This window comes from Thalassophryne amazonica, chromosome 19, assembly GCF_902500255.1.
Source record: "Thalassophryne amazonica chromosome 19, fThaAma1.1, whole genome shotgun sequence".
NCBI lineage: Eukaryota > Metazoa > Chordata > Actinopteri > Batrachoidiformes > Batrachoididae > Thalassophryne > Thalassophryne amazonica.
This window is the reverse complement of record NC_047121.1, coordinates 20,362,675-20,384,189: the sequence shown is the minus strand read 5'-3', so window position 1 is coordinate 20,384,189 and position 21,515 is coordinate 20,362,675. Positions and strand designations below refer to the sequence as shown.

The following is a 21,515-nucleotide window of genomic DNA, read 5'->3' as shown; positions in this document are numbered from 1 at the left end:
AGATGTTGTTACTGTGTTTGTTTTATGTAAACATGCGAGAATCACAGGCTGTCTCTACGTTATTTTCAATGGGAGCTGTTGTGAGCTACACTCACTTCCTGTTCATGTCGTTTTGGGAGAAAATGAAGTTTGCTCTTTAACGTCTTGATTATTGTTCTTTACAACACTGTTTGTCCTCCTTGTTCCATATATAATATGTCTGAAATTCGGTTTGCGTTTATTAAATTCCACACAGATTAAACGTAGCAGACCCGGATTATTTGTTATAATTGTTTTAGCATGGTTTCAGGGTATCATGCATGCAGTGTCTTATTAACGTGATGAAAAGCATAAAAAAATTACATTTTTGCAGTATAATGTTCATTTACAATTGTCATCATGTGGATTCTTTATATGTTGTTTGACTGCAGTGACTCTCTGGCACGCAAGGGAGTATAGGATACATCAGTAGGGCGAATATTGTTTGTATTTCTTCATAATTGATGTAAATAAAGTTCAAGACATATTTAGTGACTTGGAAATGTTCATGTATCCATCCCCTGACTTGTCTGAAGAAATCTGGCAATTAAACTGATTATTTACAGGTATTATACCAAAGGGGCTGATTACTTATGCAACCTATTATCTTGGCTTTTATATTTTTAATTAATTTATATCAAGTTGTAGAGATTTACTTTCAGTTTGAGTTTAAGGAAGATAATTTTAGAAACTGTTATCTTGAAAAGCCTGATTTACTTTTTGTATTTGAAATTCCATAAACAAATTAAAATGCATGAAATACCAAGGGGCTGAATACTTTTGCAAGCCACTGTAATTTGAGATCAAGATCTTTTTTACAAGGGAAACCTGGACAATTATAAAGTTTACAAGCCACTGAACCTGCATATCTTTAGATGTTGGAGGAAGCTGGAGCACCCTGAGGAAACCCACGCAAACAAGGGGAGAACATGCAAACTCCATACAGAAAGGCCACAGGGGGGAATCGATCCCATGACCTTGTTGCTGTGAGGCAACAGTGCTAACCACTAAGCCACATCACTGCCTAATTCTTCCACTAATGCTGTCACAGGTGCTAATCTGGCTGCCGTGGAGAGGCTAAGGCAATATACATTCACTAAAGTTGGCAAAAAAGTTTGCTCTGTTCTTTCAATATGTAAAATATCAAATTTAGCTAAAAAAGAGACACTAGATAGATGAAAACAAATTGTAGCAACCATTAAGGGCTTCTTGAAAAAGCAATTGACATATTTCTTTGGACATTCAAAATGATTTATCATAAGGCAAACTGTCTTTTTATGTTGACAGAATTGTTTACTGTTGACAGTTTAACTGGCAGGAGCTGGGATCAAGCAGGAACAGAAAACATTCACTATAAGACTGGCATGGCAGTCAAGACATCATCACCTGCTTGTCACTGCCTCACAGCTTTACCCCTCTGAGGATTAATAAGCCATCCATCCACCCACTGCAATGTCAAATATATTGACAGTCCAACAAGTATAAGACATATGAGTCCAACCTCCCAAGCTGCAGTCCAGAACTGGGCATTGGAATCTGGATGACAGCTGGTTCAGCGCAGCCTGTCACATTGTTCCTGTTCAACAATAATGTGCCATGCAGTAGCTACCCAGCTGCTAGGACGCAAATCAGGGGACATATCGGGAGGACAAAAAGAGAAACGTGACCCGTAATTAATGACTTAACAAAGCAATTGAGTACCAGTCCCAATATAGAGACAAGGACTTCCTACCCCATGTAAAACCAGGGTCAGACACTGTCAAAGTGGTGAGAGAAGAACAAAGGAGCAGTGGTGGTGGGGAAAGTGCATGTGGAACCTCTGCAACATACACAGGAACAGCATCAGAAAAAAGTTTTATACATGTTAATTGCAGAAGGTAAAATAATCAATGGAGTTACCAGATTCTGTCATTTAAGTTTTGAACTTTTATAGTACAACTGAAGGTTCTGTCATTGTTCGTCAACATTTGTATGACATCAGGCTTTTTAAAGTGCTGTATGATTGTGCTAAAACTATCAAAGATGTGCCTTTTCCAAATGGTGTTGATATATATGTTGATATATATGTTTTGAATATTGGCCATCAAATATGACCATCTGTATGTCTGCCTGTCCGCTGTCTGTGCTCAGCGTAAGTCCAGTCCTATTACTGCCAGAGTCTTCAAATTCACAGGGAACATTCTTGGGAAACAGACCTTGGACAAGTTCAAAGATGGCTAACCTTGACCTATTTTTAGGAGGTTATAAACTCACGTTCTGTTTCATTCTGTTCTCTTTTTTTTTTTTTTTTTTTTTTGAGGTGCAGGGGTGACAGCCAATCAGAGTAGAGTGGCACAGTGATGCAGTGGCGGGCACAGTTCAGCTAATCTGATAGCAGATAATTATCAAAGATAATGTTTTTGCTATTGGTTCAGCTTTTCAGATAAAACCATCATCGGACCAATTAGCTTCCAATAAATTTTGTTCCGATAACTTTCAGTCCAATAACATTATTTGCTGGTAAAGTGAGCAAAGTTTAATGGTCAAAAACATTTGTAAACCCTAAAATCAAACATTTTAGTCCATCTGTTGTGTGTTTGTAGCAGACTGGCTGCCTGTCACTTGCTGATGATGTCATCATTAAGCGCAAAATGTGATTGGCCGGTCGACGCAGGGAGCATTGTGGGTAGTGTAGTTCAGGTTCACTTCGGACGTTACAGTGAGTCATCCACTCGACACAAAAACAAAACAGACTAAATTTAACATTATTTTATTTTATTTCTTTAGACTCGTGGGGGAGAGGAGCTCTCACAGCACAGCTGTATGTACAGAGGGAGGGACTTTTCTTCACGTTTAGACACTGTTATGGATTTTTTTTAAAAAGACGCTTTTTGTGGATTATTTATTCAGATGAATCCCACTGAAACTAATAGGTAAGAATTTATATTTACTACGTATATCTTACACTGCCAATCAATGCATTAATGGATGTATTTTGGTTGTTTAAGCCACAGGGTTCAAAGAATGTGAAAAAAGCAGCAGCTTTTAGCTCATAAATGATGGTGTATCTAATACTGAGATGAACTGTGACTTCTATTACTGTGTTTTACTGCTTTTAATAATAATAATAATAATAATACATTTTATTTGTATAGCGCTTTTCTGGACACTCAAAGACGCTTTACAAACCAAAAGAAAAGGATAAAAACGCTAAGAAAAAAACACATTAAAAATCAGGGCTGTACATTAAAAGCTAACTTAAACAGATGGGTTTTGAGTTCTTTCTTGAAGGAGGGGAGGTCGGGGCAAGCACGGAGTGGTTGGGGCAGAGAGTTCCAGAGGGTAGGGGCAGCGATGGAGAAGGCTCTGTCTCCCCAGGTTCGGAGCCTGGTCCTACAGGGAAAGGACAAAAGGTTTGTGTCGGAGGAGCGGAGAGAGCGTGATGGAGTGTGGCGGTGGAGGAGGTCAGTGAGATATGTGGAGGCCAGGTTATGGAGGGCTTTGAAAGTGATCAGGAGGATTTTGAAGTGAATGCGTTGAGTGATGGGGAGCCAGTGGAGGTTTTGTAGGACGGGGGTGATGTGTTCTCGAGTGCGGGTGTGGGTGATGAGACGGGCAGCAGAGTTTTGTATATACTGTAGTTTATTGAGTATTTTGGAAGGTAAACCATAGAGGATGCTATTGCAATAGTCGATTCTGGATGTGATAAAAGCATGTATAAGGGTTTCAGCAGTGGAGAAAGTGAGGGATGAACGGAGACGTGCGATATTTCTCAAGTGGAAGAATGCAGTCCGGGTTATTTGTTTAATGCGTGGGTCAAATGAGAGGGTGGGGCCGAGAAGGATTCCAAGATTGCGGACAAGGGGGGATGGAGTGAGTGCAGTGTTGTCAAAACAGAGTAAAAATGGGTTGATTTGTGATGTTTTTAGGGCCGATGATGATGATGTCTGTTTTGTCAGTGTTTAATTTCAAGAAATTGTGTTGCATCCAAGTTTTTAACTCAGACAGGCAGTGGGTGAGGGTGGAGTGAATGTTAGGGTTTATGGATGTGGTGGAAATGTAAAGCTGTATGTCATCAGCTTTACATTTGAAAGATGATGACACTGTTTGGGATTTATTTTTTATTAATTCATTTTTCATGTGTTCTTTGTGTTTGTGATCCTTGAATTTACCCAGCAGCCCCTGTAGCACATAAAGTGAAACTGATTTATCAGAAGCCGACAGTGTAATCTGATGTGGCCGCATCCGATTCAATACTAATAGTTAGCAGTTATCTGTAATAAAGATAATTTTTTTAGTAGCCAGTGCACACTAGCCCTCTGTGCCCTTCGGCCACTCCCCCTCCTCCCACTTAGATCATGGATGGTCATCCCACCTGGACCATGCCGCAGATTGCGGACGTTAAATTGTCCAGGCCGGGGGTTTCAGTATCTGGTGGACTGGGAGGGTTATGAACCTGAGGAGCATTCCTGGGTGCCACAGGCCTCATCTTGGATCCATCCCTCCTGCGGGACTTCTATCGCCTTCATCCGGACTGGTCTGATAGGTCACTAGGGGGCTCCTGTTGGGGGGTGGGGGGGGGGGGGGTACTGCTATGTGCTGCCTTGGTGGTTACTCTGTTCTGCCTTCCCCGCCCTTCCTGTGTGTTTGCAGGTGGGATGCCATGATTACCTCATCTGTGGCTCATCATCTAACAGCTGTATATAAACCCTGGTCAGCACTTCCACCTTCGCCATTAACTCAATTATCACTTCGAAGCATCTGGCCCCTCTACCATTTGGAATTTTTTTTTCTTGATGCTCGGCATCGTACTTATCTGTGTTTGTATTCCCCCCAGTGATCTTACTTTCAGTCAGCTCCTTTGGTGTCCATCTTGCTCCGGTCTCCAACCTCATCGTCTACTCTGTTCCCTGGCTCTGGTCTCCAATACTGTTACCTGCTCTGGTCTCATCTGGTTTCGGTTTCCAGTCACATCCACTGTTTTGTTCCAGTCTGTGTCTCCTCACCTCCAGGACTCCTAGTACATTTCAGTATTCAATTGTAACCATGCTTCCAATAAATTTTTCTTCCTTTCATCTCAGCATCCCGCATTTGGGTCCTCCATTCTGGTCCTTTGGGTTAAACCGTAACATGTTAACCACTAACTTCAGCATGGGTGTCTCCTTCCTGAGTATTATATTATAAATATCCGTAATAAGATGGCTTGTAGTGTACGTAATAAGAAGCATGTGCTGCAGTATTTCCATCAAGTGAAATTTTAGTGTTATTTACCATAGTGACACTGGATCACCCCCGATACAATAATGTGCAAAAATGGGATGAAACTGTTTAATCTAGCTTGCCTCTTAAAAGGCTCTCTTATAAACTGCAGACCTGGCACACCCCCCTGCCCCCCCCCCCCCCCAAAAAAAAAAAAACAAACACAAAAAGAAAAGACTGGCACCCTTGGCCAAAAACCACAAAAAAACATTACTTTGGCTTCAGATTTTTACCCTGAGGGAGCACGATCAAGCACATTTAAACCAATAGTCACTAGGAATACTCTGTTTAAAGACATTTGAACATGACTGAAGACATTAAGACTATGACTACCCAGAAGTTGACACGTACTGTCAAGGATTTTGAGAATCGAGATGAAATTTTTGAAGGTTTTTTTTTTTTTTTTGAAGAATTGGATCCTGATTTCAAATCTGGTGCTGATGATGCATGTAATGTACATCAAGCCAGTTCAAGATTGATAAAGATGAATCAAGAAGTTATTATGATTCAAAACATGTCCTGATTTGCTATTCAGGATTAAACAGGAAGGATTGGTGGTCTGTGGAACAGCCCCATATAATGAAGTTAGCTCCACTTTGCAATAACCCTAACAGTTCAGCATTACTGAGTCTGGTCATGATTTTTAACACCCCACCAAAGCCACACAGGGTGGGTGCCTGGGAGTATGCCCACCCAATCTACATGTGTTTTGTGGACTTGGGAGAAGGCGTATGATCTGGTACCCCGGGAGGTACTGTGAGAGGTGCTGCGGGAGTATGGAGTGAGGCGATCCCTTCTCAGGGCCATCCAATCTCTGTACTTGCAAAGTGTGAGCTGTGTTTGGGTGCTCGGCAGTAAGTCAGACTCATTTCCGATGGAGGTTGGCCTGTCAGAGCTGGTCAATGTGGCATCGGAAAGGGAAGTCTGGGGTTCCCTGCTGGAGCTGTTGCCCTCACGACCCGAACCCGGAAAACCAGTTGAAGATGAGTGAGTGTAATTCTTCAACTGACCCCTACCTGGCTGCCTATTGAAAATTCAAGTGGCCAATAACTTAGAGTAATGTCTAAGGAGTATTCAATCCGAATTTGGTGCTTATATCACCTTTTGCAGGATTCCTCTGTAAATATTCTCTTATCTGCTGCACTAAGAAACACCAATAAGAATAAGAACTTTCGTAAAGCTATAACAGCAGCATCATAATTATATCGTATGTGGTGCACGCTTCCTTGCACCCTAATGGAAGCAATGAGCATAAAATGAGTTTCAGGGTGTACAAGTACTGAACTGCCTTTAGCACCATGTTTGTAGAGAGTGAGGGAACCCTTACCGTTGGTGTTATGCGTTGTGTTGTCCCAGTCGCGTGCCTCCACTATCAAAGTGTATGCCCGCTGAAAGACACAGAGAGGCCAGAGGTTATCACAGCTTATGCTCATACCAAAACTCGCCAACAGTCCTGCAGGAGCGCGTGCACATATTCCGAGCTGCTTGTGTCCAAAACAGACAAGCACATGATGTGGAGTTTACACAAGCTAACACACAGAAACTCAGATATGAGCTGCCGTCATAAACAACCAAAAACGCAAAACAGCACTTTCTCTCTCACACACTCACACTCACAACACACACCCACACACACACAGTTTGCATAAAAGGTGAATAATGGTGGGAAAAAAGCTCCTGTTCCCACACTGCTGTGAGTGATTAGCTTGTCTTTTGCCCCGAGGCTGGTTAACAAGTGCAACTGCTGTTGTGTTGATGGACGACACGTTCACGTGAAAAACCATCAACAGTTTCCAGAAGTCAACAGACACACCTGACCTTTGAAAATGATTTTATGTGGATTCAATTTTTTTTTTTTTTTTTGATAATTTGGTCACTGAATTGATGATTCCTTGATGAGTGGTAGGAGTCTGTTGGCGTTTGTGTGAGTGTATTGAATCTTGAGGAAGGAGGTTATCATTGGTTTCATGTTTTTGATGTCCACTGCGGAGTTCCAGTCATTGTTGGATCTCCGTCGAGATTTGGTAGCATCCTCTTCAAGGGGAATATTTGTAATAATAAATCAACACTGTGGTTGGGAATGTGGTTGGAGTTACAGGGAATATTTAAGACTTGGACCCCTCCCCAACTCCAAAAAATTTGGTAAAAGCAACAGCTTGGGGGGGGGGGGGGGGGGGGGGGGGTTAAGGCATATCCTTCTCACCTGAAATTGTACATATTACAATATATTTCCCATATTCATGCCTGGAAAGCTCTTGAATTACAATTTCAGACACATTATTTGCCATATTTTCTGGAGGATAAGTTGCACCTGTTCAAAATGCCTCTTGAATACGAAAAACACATATAAGTTGCACAGGAGTAGAAGTCTCACTGGAGTATAAGTTGCACCTTTTTTTCTGTATTATGAGCTCTTTAATTAGAAATATTTGTGCACTGTTGAAGTGTACCATTTATTATTATACTTTTTGCTTCATGCTTTGATTCTTGGAAAAGTCCAGAAGACCTGAAGACCTGAAGACCAACACTTCAAAAATATAACATAATGTTAAAATACCCCCGGTCGTATGAGCACTGGTATCCCACATTGGTATCCCAGTACAAGCTTTATATATATATATATATATATATATATATATATATATATATATATATATATATATATATATATATATATATATATATATATATATATATGATGAAAATAAGCGTTTATGCTTTATTGTGTTATCTGTGTTGTGGATTTAACAGATATTTGATTCTTTTTAACAATGAAAAGTCCTTTTGATCAATAATTTGTATTACATTTTAGATCATGAAAATCCACTTGACCTTGAAAATTTTTTCCATGGTAAAAATTTGTGGAATTGGAAACTAGTGAGGTTTGTGCTCTACAAGTGCGGTGCTCTAGTTCCACTATGTGGACACTGGAAGTTAAAGTCCCAGCATGCCAACACACTAGGCCCTACTTTCCACAGAAATGAAATTCTACATTCCCAATAAACACATTCAAACTGTAGATTGTTTCAGGTGCAGGCCTTGTTTCCACATTCTCTCTTTTCTTCTTTTTCCAGGAATCAGCAAACAAACAAAGCTGGAGCTTAGTATCTGTCAACTGCACTGTGCCAGACAAGCAGCTGTGAGTTCCCATGACCCAAGTCAGACTCAATGTGAGCGAGAGCTGCAGGAGAGATGACAGAGGAGGCAACAAAGTGACACAGATGAGAAACAGAGAGGACAGAAGCATGGAAAAAAAAAATCTCATCCTAACTGCTTTTATGGCTCTTTAACGCAGTCTTACAATACATGAGAGTTTTGAGTTAGTCCACAGTGTGTGCGCGCGTGTGTGTGTGTGTGTGTGTAGATGTACCAAAGAGAAGCCAGATACGGCTGTAATGATACAACAACAACACACACACACTGCTTTAGGAAAATCTCAACCAGCAATGGTTCAAACCTGTTTATTGAAAATCATGAGATTCACTAACAAAACTTGTGAGAATTCTACAATTCAAAACACAGCACAGCTGCAGCCATACAAGAGGACTAAAACTGCTAATCTTTGGCCTGAAAATATTGTAACCTACATCATCTCAAAAATGTCTGATGGATCAGCACAACTTTAATGAGTATATTACATTTATAGCAAAATACGAATAATTCTACCCACACAGTTTCAAAGCCATTCTCAACAGTCACAATCCAGGTGAGGTTCCACAGAAAAGGAAAAGGAGAATGTTTGGGACATTATAGATTATTCTTTTGGTAAATGTGTTTATAGCTAAGCTTGCCAATGTAAGAATACGTGATGTTTGTGAGTGTAGTCTAAACCTCAAAGCTCCTGATTGTGCTGCCCCATTTTTTTTTTTTTTTTTACTGTAAATACACATTATGAAATGATCACCACTTTGCCACCAAAATAAAGCTACCAGGACAGTTCAGGGAAAAATAAATCTTCTGTTAAAATCATGCCGCTTACGTGTAGAAAGTTCTCCAGATTTTCTGAATCTTCTGATTATATTATGGACTGTATATGATGGAATCCCTACTTTCCTTGCAACGGAACATTGAGAAACACTGATCTTAAACTGTTGGAATATATTTTTTCACACAGTTGTTCACCCCATCTTTGCTTGTGAATGGCTGAGACTTTTGGGGATGCTCCTTTTATACCCAATCATGACACTCACAATTAGTGTCCTCGGTTCCCAAATGCTTATTGAGTGTTGTTAGAAGGAAAGGTGATGTAACACAGTGGTAAACATACCACTGTCCCAGCTTTTTTGAAACGTGTTGCAGGCATCCATTTCAAAATGAGCAAATATTTGCACAAAACAATAAAGTTTATCAGTTTTAATATTAAATATCTTCTCTTTGTGGTGTATTCAATTGAATATAGGTTGAAGATGATTTGCAAATCATTGTATTCTGTTTTTATTTACATTATACACAACGTCCCAGCTTCATTGGAATTGGGGTTGTACAGTTAAGTTCCTTGGTGTCCATTAGATAGTAAACTTAACTGGAAGAGTCCAGGGTTCTCCCTACTAAGCAATGGCACAATGTCACTATGCCAAAGTCTTGACATTTTGCTGAAATGGCAATGGGATGTGGCTTTCTGTTTCTGTTTGCAGTCACTTTTTTTTTAAGTTACCATGTTCGTGAAGAGCTGTGTGTTCCCCAAAAAAGCAAAAATTAAAAAGCAAAACACTCAGTGTGAGTCTGAACAAAACAGACATCAGCCGGGCTTCAACTGTGGGTACCCAGCCGTCGGGTCAATAGTCACTCACCACATCGAGCAGTCCGTGGTGAGTGACTATTGACAAGACAAACACACTGCTTCACTTTAAATGCACAGTAAGTCCATTTCAGATGACCAGCGTGGACCCTCTTTGTCTTAAAAGGCTTTATTTTAATCTGTGTCGCACTGGAAAGCGGTAGCTTTAAGGACTAAATTATTAGCTGTTACACAGCCTGAGCGCACCCTCTAGTCTTCTTCTGTTTGTTTTTCTGGGGCTGTTACAGCGCCACACACAGGCCTGACATATGTACTACAACATTAAACGAAGCTTCGAGGCACAGAATTTACTGCCATCATTTTTTGTAACGAATTATTCGACTTATTCGAGTAATCGTTTCAGTCCTAAATACAACACAACGGCCTGACACAGGAAAAGAGCATTGAACTGCACAGATACACTACCATCTTTAAGGCTGAGGTGTTTGCTGTCATTCGCCCTATTGAGATATCCCATAATCCCTTGCGCGCCAGAGTCACAACATAGAGAATCCACATGACGACAGTTGCAAATGAATATTATACTACCAAAATGTAATTTTTTTATGCTTTTCATTACGTTAATAAGAGACTGCATGCATGAGACCCTGAAAACTTGCTAAAACAAATATTTCAAATAATCTGTGTCTGCTTCGTTTAACCTGCGTGGAATTAAAAAAAAAAAAAAAAAAACGCAAATATGTCAAGCTGAGCCATCTTTAAACTTGTCCAAGGTCTGTGTCCCAAGAATGCTTCCTGTGAATTTGAAGACCCTGTCAGCAACAGGACTGGACTTATGCTGATTTGTATGTTTTCTTTAACTGCACAAGCTTTGATTTTATCATATAAAATCAACAGTTTTGTGTCACAGAAAAAGGAAGCAGATATGATAAAGACAAACTGAGCTATTAAAAAAGCATAAACTACGAGGTCTGTCAATAAAGTAACGGTCCTTTTTATTTTTTTCAAAAACTATATGGATTTCATTCATATGTTTTTTCGTCAGACATGCTTGAACCCTCGTGCGCATGTGTGAGTTTTTCCACGCCTGTCGGTGACGTCATTCGCCTGTAAGCACACCTTGGGAAGGAGTGGTCCCGCCCCCTCATCGGATTTTCATTGTCTGGAAATGGTGGAATGAAAAGGACTTTTTTCCATCAGAATTTTTTCAGAAGCTGTTAGAGAGACTGGCACCTGGACACCATTCGAAAAATTTATCTGGCTTTCGATGAAAATTTTATGGGCTTCACAGAAAATAAGGACTGTTACTACAGCTTTAAGGATCCCTTTAAGGACGCTCGGCGTGCCGCGCTCGGAGCTGCGACGACGCAGCACAAACCACTGGACCATTTCTAAAGGGATGGCTCTGTGGATACGAGACCGTCGTGTGCTCTTTCTCTGGTTATCACAAGAGCTGGACATCAGCCATTTTCTGGCAGATTTCACTTTTAACAAGAGATTTTGTCATGGAAAGCCGCGCGGAGGCTTCGCGCGTAAAGACCGATTCGCTTTGGAAGCGAGACAAAGGAACACCTTCGTTTCGGTGTGTCAGAGGACAAGTTTGGACATGCCTATCTCGGCTTTCAATGCTTACCAGTCCAGTAAGTATCAGAGAAATTGTGGAGAGCTGGACATGTCCAAACTTGTCCTCTGACACGCCGAAACGGAGGTGTTCCTTTGTCTCACTTCCAAAGCGAATCCGTCGTGACGCGCGAAGCCTCCGCGCGGCTTTCCATGACAAAATCTCTTGTTAAAAGTGAAATCTGCCGGAAAATGGCTGATGTCCAGCTCTTATGATAACCAGAGAAAGAGCACACGATGGTCTCGTATCCACAGAGCCATCTGTTTAGAAATGGTCTGGTGGCTTGTGCCGCATCGTCGCAGCTCGGAGCGCGGCGCACCGAGCGTCCTTAAAGGGGTCCTTAAAGCTGTAGTAACAGTCCTTATTCTCTGTGAAGCCCGTAAAATTTTTACCGAAAGCCAGATAAATTTTTCGAATGGTTTCCAGGTGCCAGTCTCTAACAGCTTCTGAAAAAATTCTGATGGAAAAAAAGTCATTTTCATTCTGCCATTTCCAGACAATGAAAATCCGACGAGGGGGCGGGACCACTCTTTCCCAAGGCGTGCTCACAGGCGAATGACGTCACCGACAGGCGTGGAAAAGCTCACGCATGCGCACGAGGGTTCAAGCATGTCTGACGTAAAAACATATGAATGAAATCCATATAGTTTTTGAAAAAAATAAAAAGGACCGTTACTTTATTGACAGACCTCGAATAATGGTGCCATGAGCACAGACGGATGGACGGATGGGCACAAAGCCTTTGCAATACCTGAAGACCACATTTGATGGCTTCGGGAAAAAATGGCTTGTAAACATGTTTGTGGTTTTTAGAGTAAAAATACCCAAACTTTTTTGTATTCGGATTTTATGTTTTTGTGTGAATTTAGGTTTACTTTGTTAATACAGTACATCAGAATGAAAAAAAAACAAACAGAAAAAAACCTGTAAAGTCACACACGTGCAGTTGTGCTGAAAAAAATGACTCCAAACAAGCCAAATTGAACAGTTTTTAAGGTAAATGAAGGTAAAACTAAAAGTCATCAAAAACGGCCATTTATACCCTGTACGCTATGGAGTTATTTATACCACATATATATCTAGACTGAAAAAATACAAAAAACCACCCCAAATTCTTCAACATATAAATTAATTAAATTATGCCAATGGCACTCAACTGTTTGGCAACCGACACTAAACCCCAAACAGTTCGACTTCAGTTCAGCATTTATGTTGATAAGTGGAGTGTAAATGATCTCACACGCACAAGAGTTAACAATACAATCAAATGTGGGAAACAACCTCAGTACATTCTTTCAGACAGGATTCATCACCCTCGAGGTATCAATGTAACACCACACAACCTCTCCAAGAGCCAGGTACATTGACAGCTGAGGCATTTTCACATCATTTTTACCCACCACACCTTCCAAATGTCTAACTATGAATGACATCATCATCAAGCAAAAGCCAACATGAATGTCAGTGTGGAGAGTGCCAATAAATCAGTGACATTTCTGAGACAGGGACACAGGAGCGGTGCTTCAAATTATAAAAGCTTATAATTTAATTCAACCATCTGAAGGAGAAGCTTCACACTACGGTTTCCCTTGAGCCCCACTCAGTGCATTATGGAATTTTCAGACAGCCACGAGAATAATTTAAAATGACAAAAGACATTTTCACATAATAACTGGTTCTAACTGGAGAGTAATCAAAGATGAATGACATCCCATACACTGCCACTAGAAGAAAATGAAGACAATTGAACTAATACAAGAAGATGCCATTGTGTAAATCAGGGGTGCCCAAGTTCGGTATTCGAGATCTACCTTCCTGACACTCTTAGTTGTCTCCCTGTTCCAACACACCTGAATCCAATGAAATGCTCATTAAAAGCCTGCTAACGAGTCTTTGATTGGATTCAGTTGTGTTGGAACAGGGAGACAACTAAGAGTGTCAGGAAGGTAGATCTCGAGGACCGAACTTGGGTACCCCTGGTGTAAATGAAGGATCATTTGAAAACGGATTCCATGGAGTAGATACAAGTAGGTGGAGTTACTAGGGCTCTATATCATTACTCAAAATTCAATAAATTACAATACGTTTCATTGCACCTCCAATACGTATCACAATATTTCTACATTTACCGTATGTGCTTAATACTGTATATATGAATTTTATTTGAATGCATGCATAAACTGTAGTGTGTGTGATGGTCATAGGTAACCCAGCTTTTTAATAGTTTGGTTATACTGCTTAATGATGTGGTCTGTCCACTGTCCTTGTCTTATGTCCTGTCTGATAGGTGTTGTGTATTGCCTTTAATTAACACTTCAGGATTTCTTGAGTTCCACTTTAGTTTTCAGCTATTGTTCTTTGGTTTTGCTCTTAGTCAGTTTTTGCTTCCCTTTCATTTGGTAATTATTTATGGTTTGCTTCAGGTGCTACTCACCTCAGGGTTCTTTATGGTTTGATGGTCCCTCTGTCTCATCATAATTGCCTCACTTGTTGCTTGTCATCTCGTTACATGTCACAACTTAAGTGTGAAACTGTTCTGCCTTCACTTCATTGGGTTATTGTGGTTTATTTGCTCCTGGTTATAGTAGTACATTCTGTGTTTGTTCATCTCTCCCTGTCCCGGTGTCACCGACCGAACGGTCCCCCCTCCAAAAAAAATTGGTACGCCCTGCCTTCACTGCGCATGCATCATTTCGGAGCTCAGCAGTGTCATTTCGGAGCGTCAGTCACAATTCATCGATTATCACCTTGTTTCTGCTTAAAACTGCACTCCAGTCATCATTTGTCTCAGCGACAGATATCTGAAGCTTTTGTACAACAATCATTTCCACATAAATTTAGCATTATGTCATAATAAAAGACGGAGAACCGATCAGAGCACTGCATCTACGTCATTTCAGAGCGTCAGTAGTGAGTCACTGATTATCACCTCGTTTATGCTTAAAACGGCCTCGTTTCTGCTTAAAACTGACTTTAGAATGATTTAAGAGGTTTTACTTTGTCATCTGATGGTTAATAATGACATTATTCCCTTTGATCGCTTGGGGTGGAGAGAGTCAGAGTCAGAGTCAGAGTAAGTCTCAGACACATGCGCAGTGAAGGGAGGGCGGACCGATTTTTAGAGTAGACCATTTTGTTGGCAGCACCGGTGCTGCTGCCAGCTCTCCTCCTTGGTTCCCAATCATTTGGGCTGTTCCTCAGTTTTGGGCTCTTGTCATCTACTTCAGTTTCGGTAAATAAACACTTGATCTGTCTGTGTTTTTGGATACAACCCTTCTGAAATCGTGACAGAATAATGTGTATTGTAATTAGGGTTGAGCCGGATACTCATTCCAGACAAGTATCCGGTATGGATACAGCATTTTTGACGAGAACGAGCATGAATCGAGTAAAACTCATCAATATCTGTGCTCGTGCTGAAGGAAAATCTTCATTGGCTAAGTGACTGTCTTCACGCTCTGTGATTGGCCAGTCACACACAGCGCCCGCCCCTCCCTACACAGACACGTCTCTCTGCAGCCTCTCGCACACAGAGACAGCCTGGAACTGATCTCTCTCTCTCTCTGTGCTTGGCTTGACTCTACCTCACATTGCTCTCTAAGTACTCCTTAAGTTTTCTTCAGGTCACCTCTTTTTCAGTTTGTATGATATTTAGAGTTACTTAGTGAATTTGTTTCATATTTTATGCGGTGCATTTGACAAGACAGAGCTGAAAACGGCTCATGTCACATCGGTCACTGCCTCCACTGCTCCATTTTTTTAACCGTTTGCTTGCTCTTAGTTTGGCTGGTGATATGAAATCAGTTGGAAAACTTTGCTTGTACTGAATGTGATGCTTTTGAGAAGAATACAGTGAACAAGGCTGACATTATTTCCCTGTTTGCCATCACTGGATGTTTGCATGAATCACCAAGTTCACACAGATCATTAAAAAATAAACAGTCTTACAGACCACTTACACACATACACACATATGGCTGAACACACAAAGTAGCTTATATTAGTATTTTTACTGAATATGGGTGCATGCAGTATCTGACACTCAGTGCAGTTCATATAAATAAATTGGTCAGTTGAACAACCTCTCTCTCCCTCTGACACAGTCACTCAGTCATGCACATGCACACACAAACACACACACACACACACACACACGCACCATAATCAATAGTGTTTAACTTTCTGTGGAAAAAAATGCCAAGAACATTAGGTAGTAAAAATAAATAAATAATTGAAAAAAAATCACAGTTTGATCATAAAATAATAAAAGAAAGTTGTGTTGAGTATGACAACTCTTGTTCATGCATAATTAATAGTTCATAATTTCCTACTACACAGAATGTCAATTCTAAGGCTGTTCTGTAAATATTCATTCATACACTTAAGAATATTCATGTTCTGAGTTCATAAAAAACTTGTTCTGTTAATAGTTATCTTACGTTTGGAATCAAAAACATTGATTTGAATTTCAATTTTGAGGCTGTTCTGTAAATAATTTTCAAATAAACAATAAATATAGCAACTTCTGATCAGTCCATGTCAATTTCAGACTTAAGATAATGTGCTGATTTAAGCCCCACCCATTTTGGGTTAAACCACGACCACTTCTGGTTTAGGCCCAATAATTTAGATGGTTGAACAGATACAGATACAGATAGTGGTGGACTCGCGCATCCCTAATTGTAATAGTATTTTCTTTCACACATTTTCACCTTTTCTTTGACTTTATCCTAGCCCAAATTGACACCACAGCCTACATGTTTGTTTGATACAATTATTTTCATTTTTATGGCTACCCTAACTCAACTGATTTTGAAGCTAAAACCCCAAACAGATTGAGTTATGCCCGAGCTTAGACATTGCTGTACATACATACAGTGCAAAACTTGCACTATGCAAAATTTCTCAAGCCACAAAAGACTAATCTCGAGGATGGTGCCACATCAATTCTGGCAAAGTGGCCAGTCCGAAGGCAAGAATTCGTACTTCCTTGACTGGCCACTCAGTGAAAACATTCTTGGGCTGTATGCTGCTCTATTGAGATCAGCTGGTTTGGCTTTGTCTTCGCTTGCTTCTATCAGCCAGCTGATAACTATCATTGCCGAGAATGGTGAGATTTATACACCAAGTTGACCTCAAATGAACCATTCTACACTAAATTGACTTTATTGACAGGTCTGACCCCTTTGAAAAGTGACCAAATTACATGCATTTGTGTTGAGTTTGCGATGTTTTCATCGACAAAAAATGGCCCCTAGAGGGTGCTCACGTAATGCCCGATCTCAAGAATAACGTCTTCTGGGGTGTCAAGTATTTGCTTTTGCTATTTGATTGGAAGTCTCTGGGATCTGGTTTTACATTCAAACATAAGAGTTACGTTTTACTTCCATCATTTATGTCTAAGTTTAAGATACAGGGAGGGCTCCCCCTATCTTTGACAGCCAGTAACATTATAAATGTGAGACTAAAATACACCCATTGTAAATGCCGACATTATATAAAAAGTGCTGTATGACCCATTTTGTGGGCCTTTCAAAAGATGGACACTGTCTGTGAGGGTCCCAGTCCGGTTTTCATTGTGACTTTTAATAAATCCAAAATGAGGAATACAATGGTTTGGTTCTTGGAAAGGGGTGGTAAATTACATAAAGAGCCAGGAGAAATTATAATTTAGAATGCTTAATTTGGTTCAAACACATTTTAAACTTTGCTTTTCATGATGAATCAAATGCCAACAATGTACGAAGCATCTTTTTCAAGGACAAAGACAGGTAGCATGAGTGGAAATAGATCCCACGTCTATATATTGGTAGTGCAATAGTCTAGTTAATCAATCAATCAATCAATTTTATTTATATAGCGCCAAATCACAACAAACAGTTGCCCCAAGGCGCTTTATATTGTAAGGCAAGACCATACAATAATTACGTAAAACCCCAACGGTCAAAACGACCCCCTGTGAGCAAGCACTTGGCTACAGTGGGAAGGAAAAACTCCCTTTTAACAGGAAGAAACCTCCAGCAGAACCAGGCTCAGGGAGGGGCAGTCTTCTGCTGCGACTGGTTGGGGCTGAGGGAGAGAACCAGGAAAAAGACATGCTGTGGAGGGGAGCAGAGATCGATCACTAATGATTAAATGCAGAGTGGTGCATACAGAGCAAAAAGAGAAAAAAAAAAAAACACAGTGCATCATGGGAACCCCCCAGCAGTCTAAGTCTATAGCAGCATAACTAAGGGATGGTTCAGGGTCACCTGATCCAGCCCTAACTATAAGCTTTAGCAAAAAGGAAAGTTTTAAGCCTAATCTTAAAAGTAGAGAGGGTGTCTGTCTCCCTGATCTGAATTGGGAGCTGGTTCCACAGGAGAGGAGCCTGAAAGCTGAAGGCTCTGCCTCCCATTCTACTCTTACAAACCCTAGGAACTACAAGTAAGCCTGCAGTCTGAGAGCGAAGCGCTCTATTGGGGTGATATGGTACTACGAGGTCCCTAAGATAAGATGGGACCTGATTATTCAAAACCTTATAAGTAAGAAGAAGAATTTTAAATTCTATTCTAGAATTAACAGGAAGCCAATGAAGAGAGGCCAATATGGGTGAGATATGCTCTCTCCTTCTAGTCCCCGTTAGTACTCTAGCTGCAGCATTTTGAATTAACTGAAGGCTTTTCAGGGAACTTTTAGGACAACCTGATAATAATGAATTACAATAGTCCAGCCTAGAGGAAATAAATGCATGAATTAGTTTTTCAGCATCACTCTGAGACAAAACCTTTCTAATTTTAGAGATATTGCATAAATGCAAAAAAGCAGTCCTACATATTTGTTTAATATGCGCTTTGAATGACATATCCTGATCAAAAATGACTCCAAGATTTCTCACAGTATTACTAGAGGTCAGGGTAATGCCATCCAGAGTAAGGATCTGGTTAGACACCATGTTTCTAAGATTTGTGGGGCCAAGTACAATAACTTCAGTTTTATCTGAGTTTAAAAGCAGGAAATTAGAGGTCATCCATGTCTTTATGTCTGTAAGACAATCCTGCAGTTTAGCTAATTGGTGTGTGTCCTCTGGCTTCATGGATAGATAAAGCTGGGTATCATCTGCGTAACAATGAAAATTTAAGCAATGCCGTCTAATAATACTGCCTAAGGGAAGCATGCATAAAGTGAATAAAATTGGTCCTAGCACAGAACCTTGTGGAACTCCATAATTAACCTTAGTCTGTGAAGAAGATTCCCCATTTACATGAACAAATTGTAATCTATTAGATAAATATGATTCAAACCAACGCAGCGCAGTGCCTTTAATACCTATGGCAATACCTAGTCAAAGGTAACATGAAAACCAGGAGCAGACATAATGTGACTAATGAGATCCAACATAGGATGGGTAATTATAGGAAAGATACATATGCAAAAACAGAAGACAAGGCAAGAAAACCAAACACAGAGAACACAGATGGCAGTGAGTAACAACGCGAAAAATCAAATTGCAAAATAAACAAACCAATAAGGACTGGTAAACTAAAAGGGAACTCAAGGAGAGTGCAGACATGAGAAGAAAACAAATCCATAAATCCTACGAAAACATAAACATCAGATACAGACAGGGGATGAGTCATGGCAGCTCCAAACAATAAACTGAGATGAGCAGGATGTCCACTGCATCCATAAATAAGGATGGGCTATAAAATGATCACAACAACATACTGCAATAAAATTCTTGTCAATTACAATGATACACACTAGCCACTTCTGCTTAACACGTAGAGGTTTTACTGCCTATTACACAAAATAAATGTAAGAACAACATCTGCACATTTCAGTACGCACATCAATGTGCATGAACATTTCCCACCACAAAGTGTGGTTTCAGCTTCTGGTGGTGAGGAAACTGCCAAAAACAAGGAGAGAGAGAGAGAGAGAGAGAGAGAGAGAGAGAGAGAGAGAGAGAGAGAGAGAGAGAGAGAGAGACTGGCGCCAGTGAAGACGATAACAGTGACTGTGAAAGTGAACTCTCGTCTTCTGAAGCTGAGGAAAATATTGATGAAAAAAGGTTATATAACCAAGGGCTACAGCTGCACTAACATCTATAGCAGTGATCGTGTTAATCAGGTGAAGAGGCTGAGGGTCAGAAAACAGTCATCAAACATACCAGGAAAACAGTCCAATAATTGGCAGCCAAGGCCTGAATCACGCAATCATCACGCAATGTTGCAAAAGATGTTGGCTGCTCACAGTCAGCTGTGTCTAAACTCTGGACCAAATACAAACAACATGGGAAGGTTGTTAAAGGCAAACATACTGGTAGACCAAAGAAGACATCAAAGCGTCAAGACAGAAAACTTAAAGCAATATGTCTCAAAAATCGAAAATGCACAACAAAACAAATGAGGAACGATGGGAGGAAACTGGAGTCAACTTCTGTGACCGAACTGTAAGAAAACGCCTAAAGGAAATGGGATTTACATATAGAAAAGCTAAACAAAAGCCATCATTAACACCTAAACAGAAAAAAACAAGGTTACAATGGGCTAAAGAAAAGCAATCATGGACTATGGATGACTGGATGAAAGTCATATTCAGTGATGAATTTCGAATCTGCATTGGGCAAGGTGATGATGCTGGAACTTTTGTTTGGTGCCGTTCCAATGAGATTTATAAAGATGACTGCCTGAAGAGAACATGTAAATTTCCACAGTCATTGATGATATGGGGCTGCATGTCAGGTAAAGGCACTGGGGAGATGGCTGTCATTACATCATCAATAAATGCACAAGTTTACGTTGATATTTTGGACACTTTTCTTATCCCATCAATTGAAAGGATGTTTGGGGATGATGAAATCATTTTTCAAGATGATAATGCATCTTGCCATAGAGCAAAAACTGTGAAAACATTCCTTGCAAAAAGACACATAGGGTCAATGTCATGGCCTGCAAATAGTCCGGATCTTAATTCAATTGAAAATCTTTGGTGGAAGTTGAAGAAAATGGTCCATGACAAGGCTCCAACCTGCAAAGCTGATCTGGCAACAGCAATCAGAGAAAGTTGGAGTCAGATTGATGAAGAGTACTGTTTGTCACTCATTAAGTCCATGCCTCAGAGACTGCAAGCTGTTATAAAAGCCAGAGGTGGTGCAACAAAATACTAGTGATGTGTTGGAGCATTCTTATGTTTTTCATGATTCCATAATTTTTTCCTCAGAATTGAGTGATTCCATATTTTTTTCCCTCTGCTTGGTCTAAAAATGTAACCGTTACTGACTGCCACAATTTTTTTTCCTGATTTCTTATAGTGTTTCTTAAAGCCAGAAAGTTGCCATTTGAAATGACTTTAGTTTTGTGTCTGTGATCTGCTTTTTTTCTACAAAATTAAACAACTGAATGAACATCCTCCGAGGCCAGTGATTCCATCATTTTTGCCAGGGGTTGTATATGAAATTTGCTATTGCCCGACTACCGGGGGCAGCGTTTAGCTAAACATAGTTTTTTCTAACACAAAAAAAAACAAAAATCCATGCCGCTGTAAGCCGTTGGAGGCATGAACAGCTGTTACGATGAAAAGCTCAAAACCTGGACAAATTTCTGATGTGATTTTTCGCTGGACTGTGGAAATACACAAAGTCTTTTCTTTTTTGGAAGTACACAAAGTCAGTGCACAGCATCACGGACTACATCGTTGCAATTTTGGACTCCAATATAAAGTTCATGTTGGACTGTTAAGCATGAGTGGAACACCAAAATGTAAGTCTGTTTTCTGCTGTTTATAAATGAATAAAATATCAAATGAAAAGGATACATTTTAGCTGTTATATAAAACAAACAATGATTTTTTTTTTCATTCTTTCAATGGAACGAATATTTCATGAAGTGAAAGCTGGAATGTACCATTCAACTCGGC

General features: G+C 40.2%; 1 protein-coding gene across 2 annotated transcripts in view; it reads right to left on the bottom strand.

Moving 5' to 3' along the window:
• The window catches only part of LOC117532088 (protein jagged-2-like), a 216,973-nt gene that overhangs the window by 118,244 nt on the left and 77,214 nt on the right, over positions 1-21,515 (bottom strand). For both annotated transcript variants that reach the window (XM_034195329.1, XM_034195330.1), the window contains exon 3: positions 6,584-6,644. In XM_034195329.1, coding sequence (XP_034051220.1) covers positions 6,584-6,644 — 61 coding nt within the window. The remainder of the gene's footprint in view (positions 1-6,583; positions 6,645-21,515) is intronic.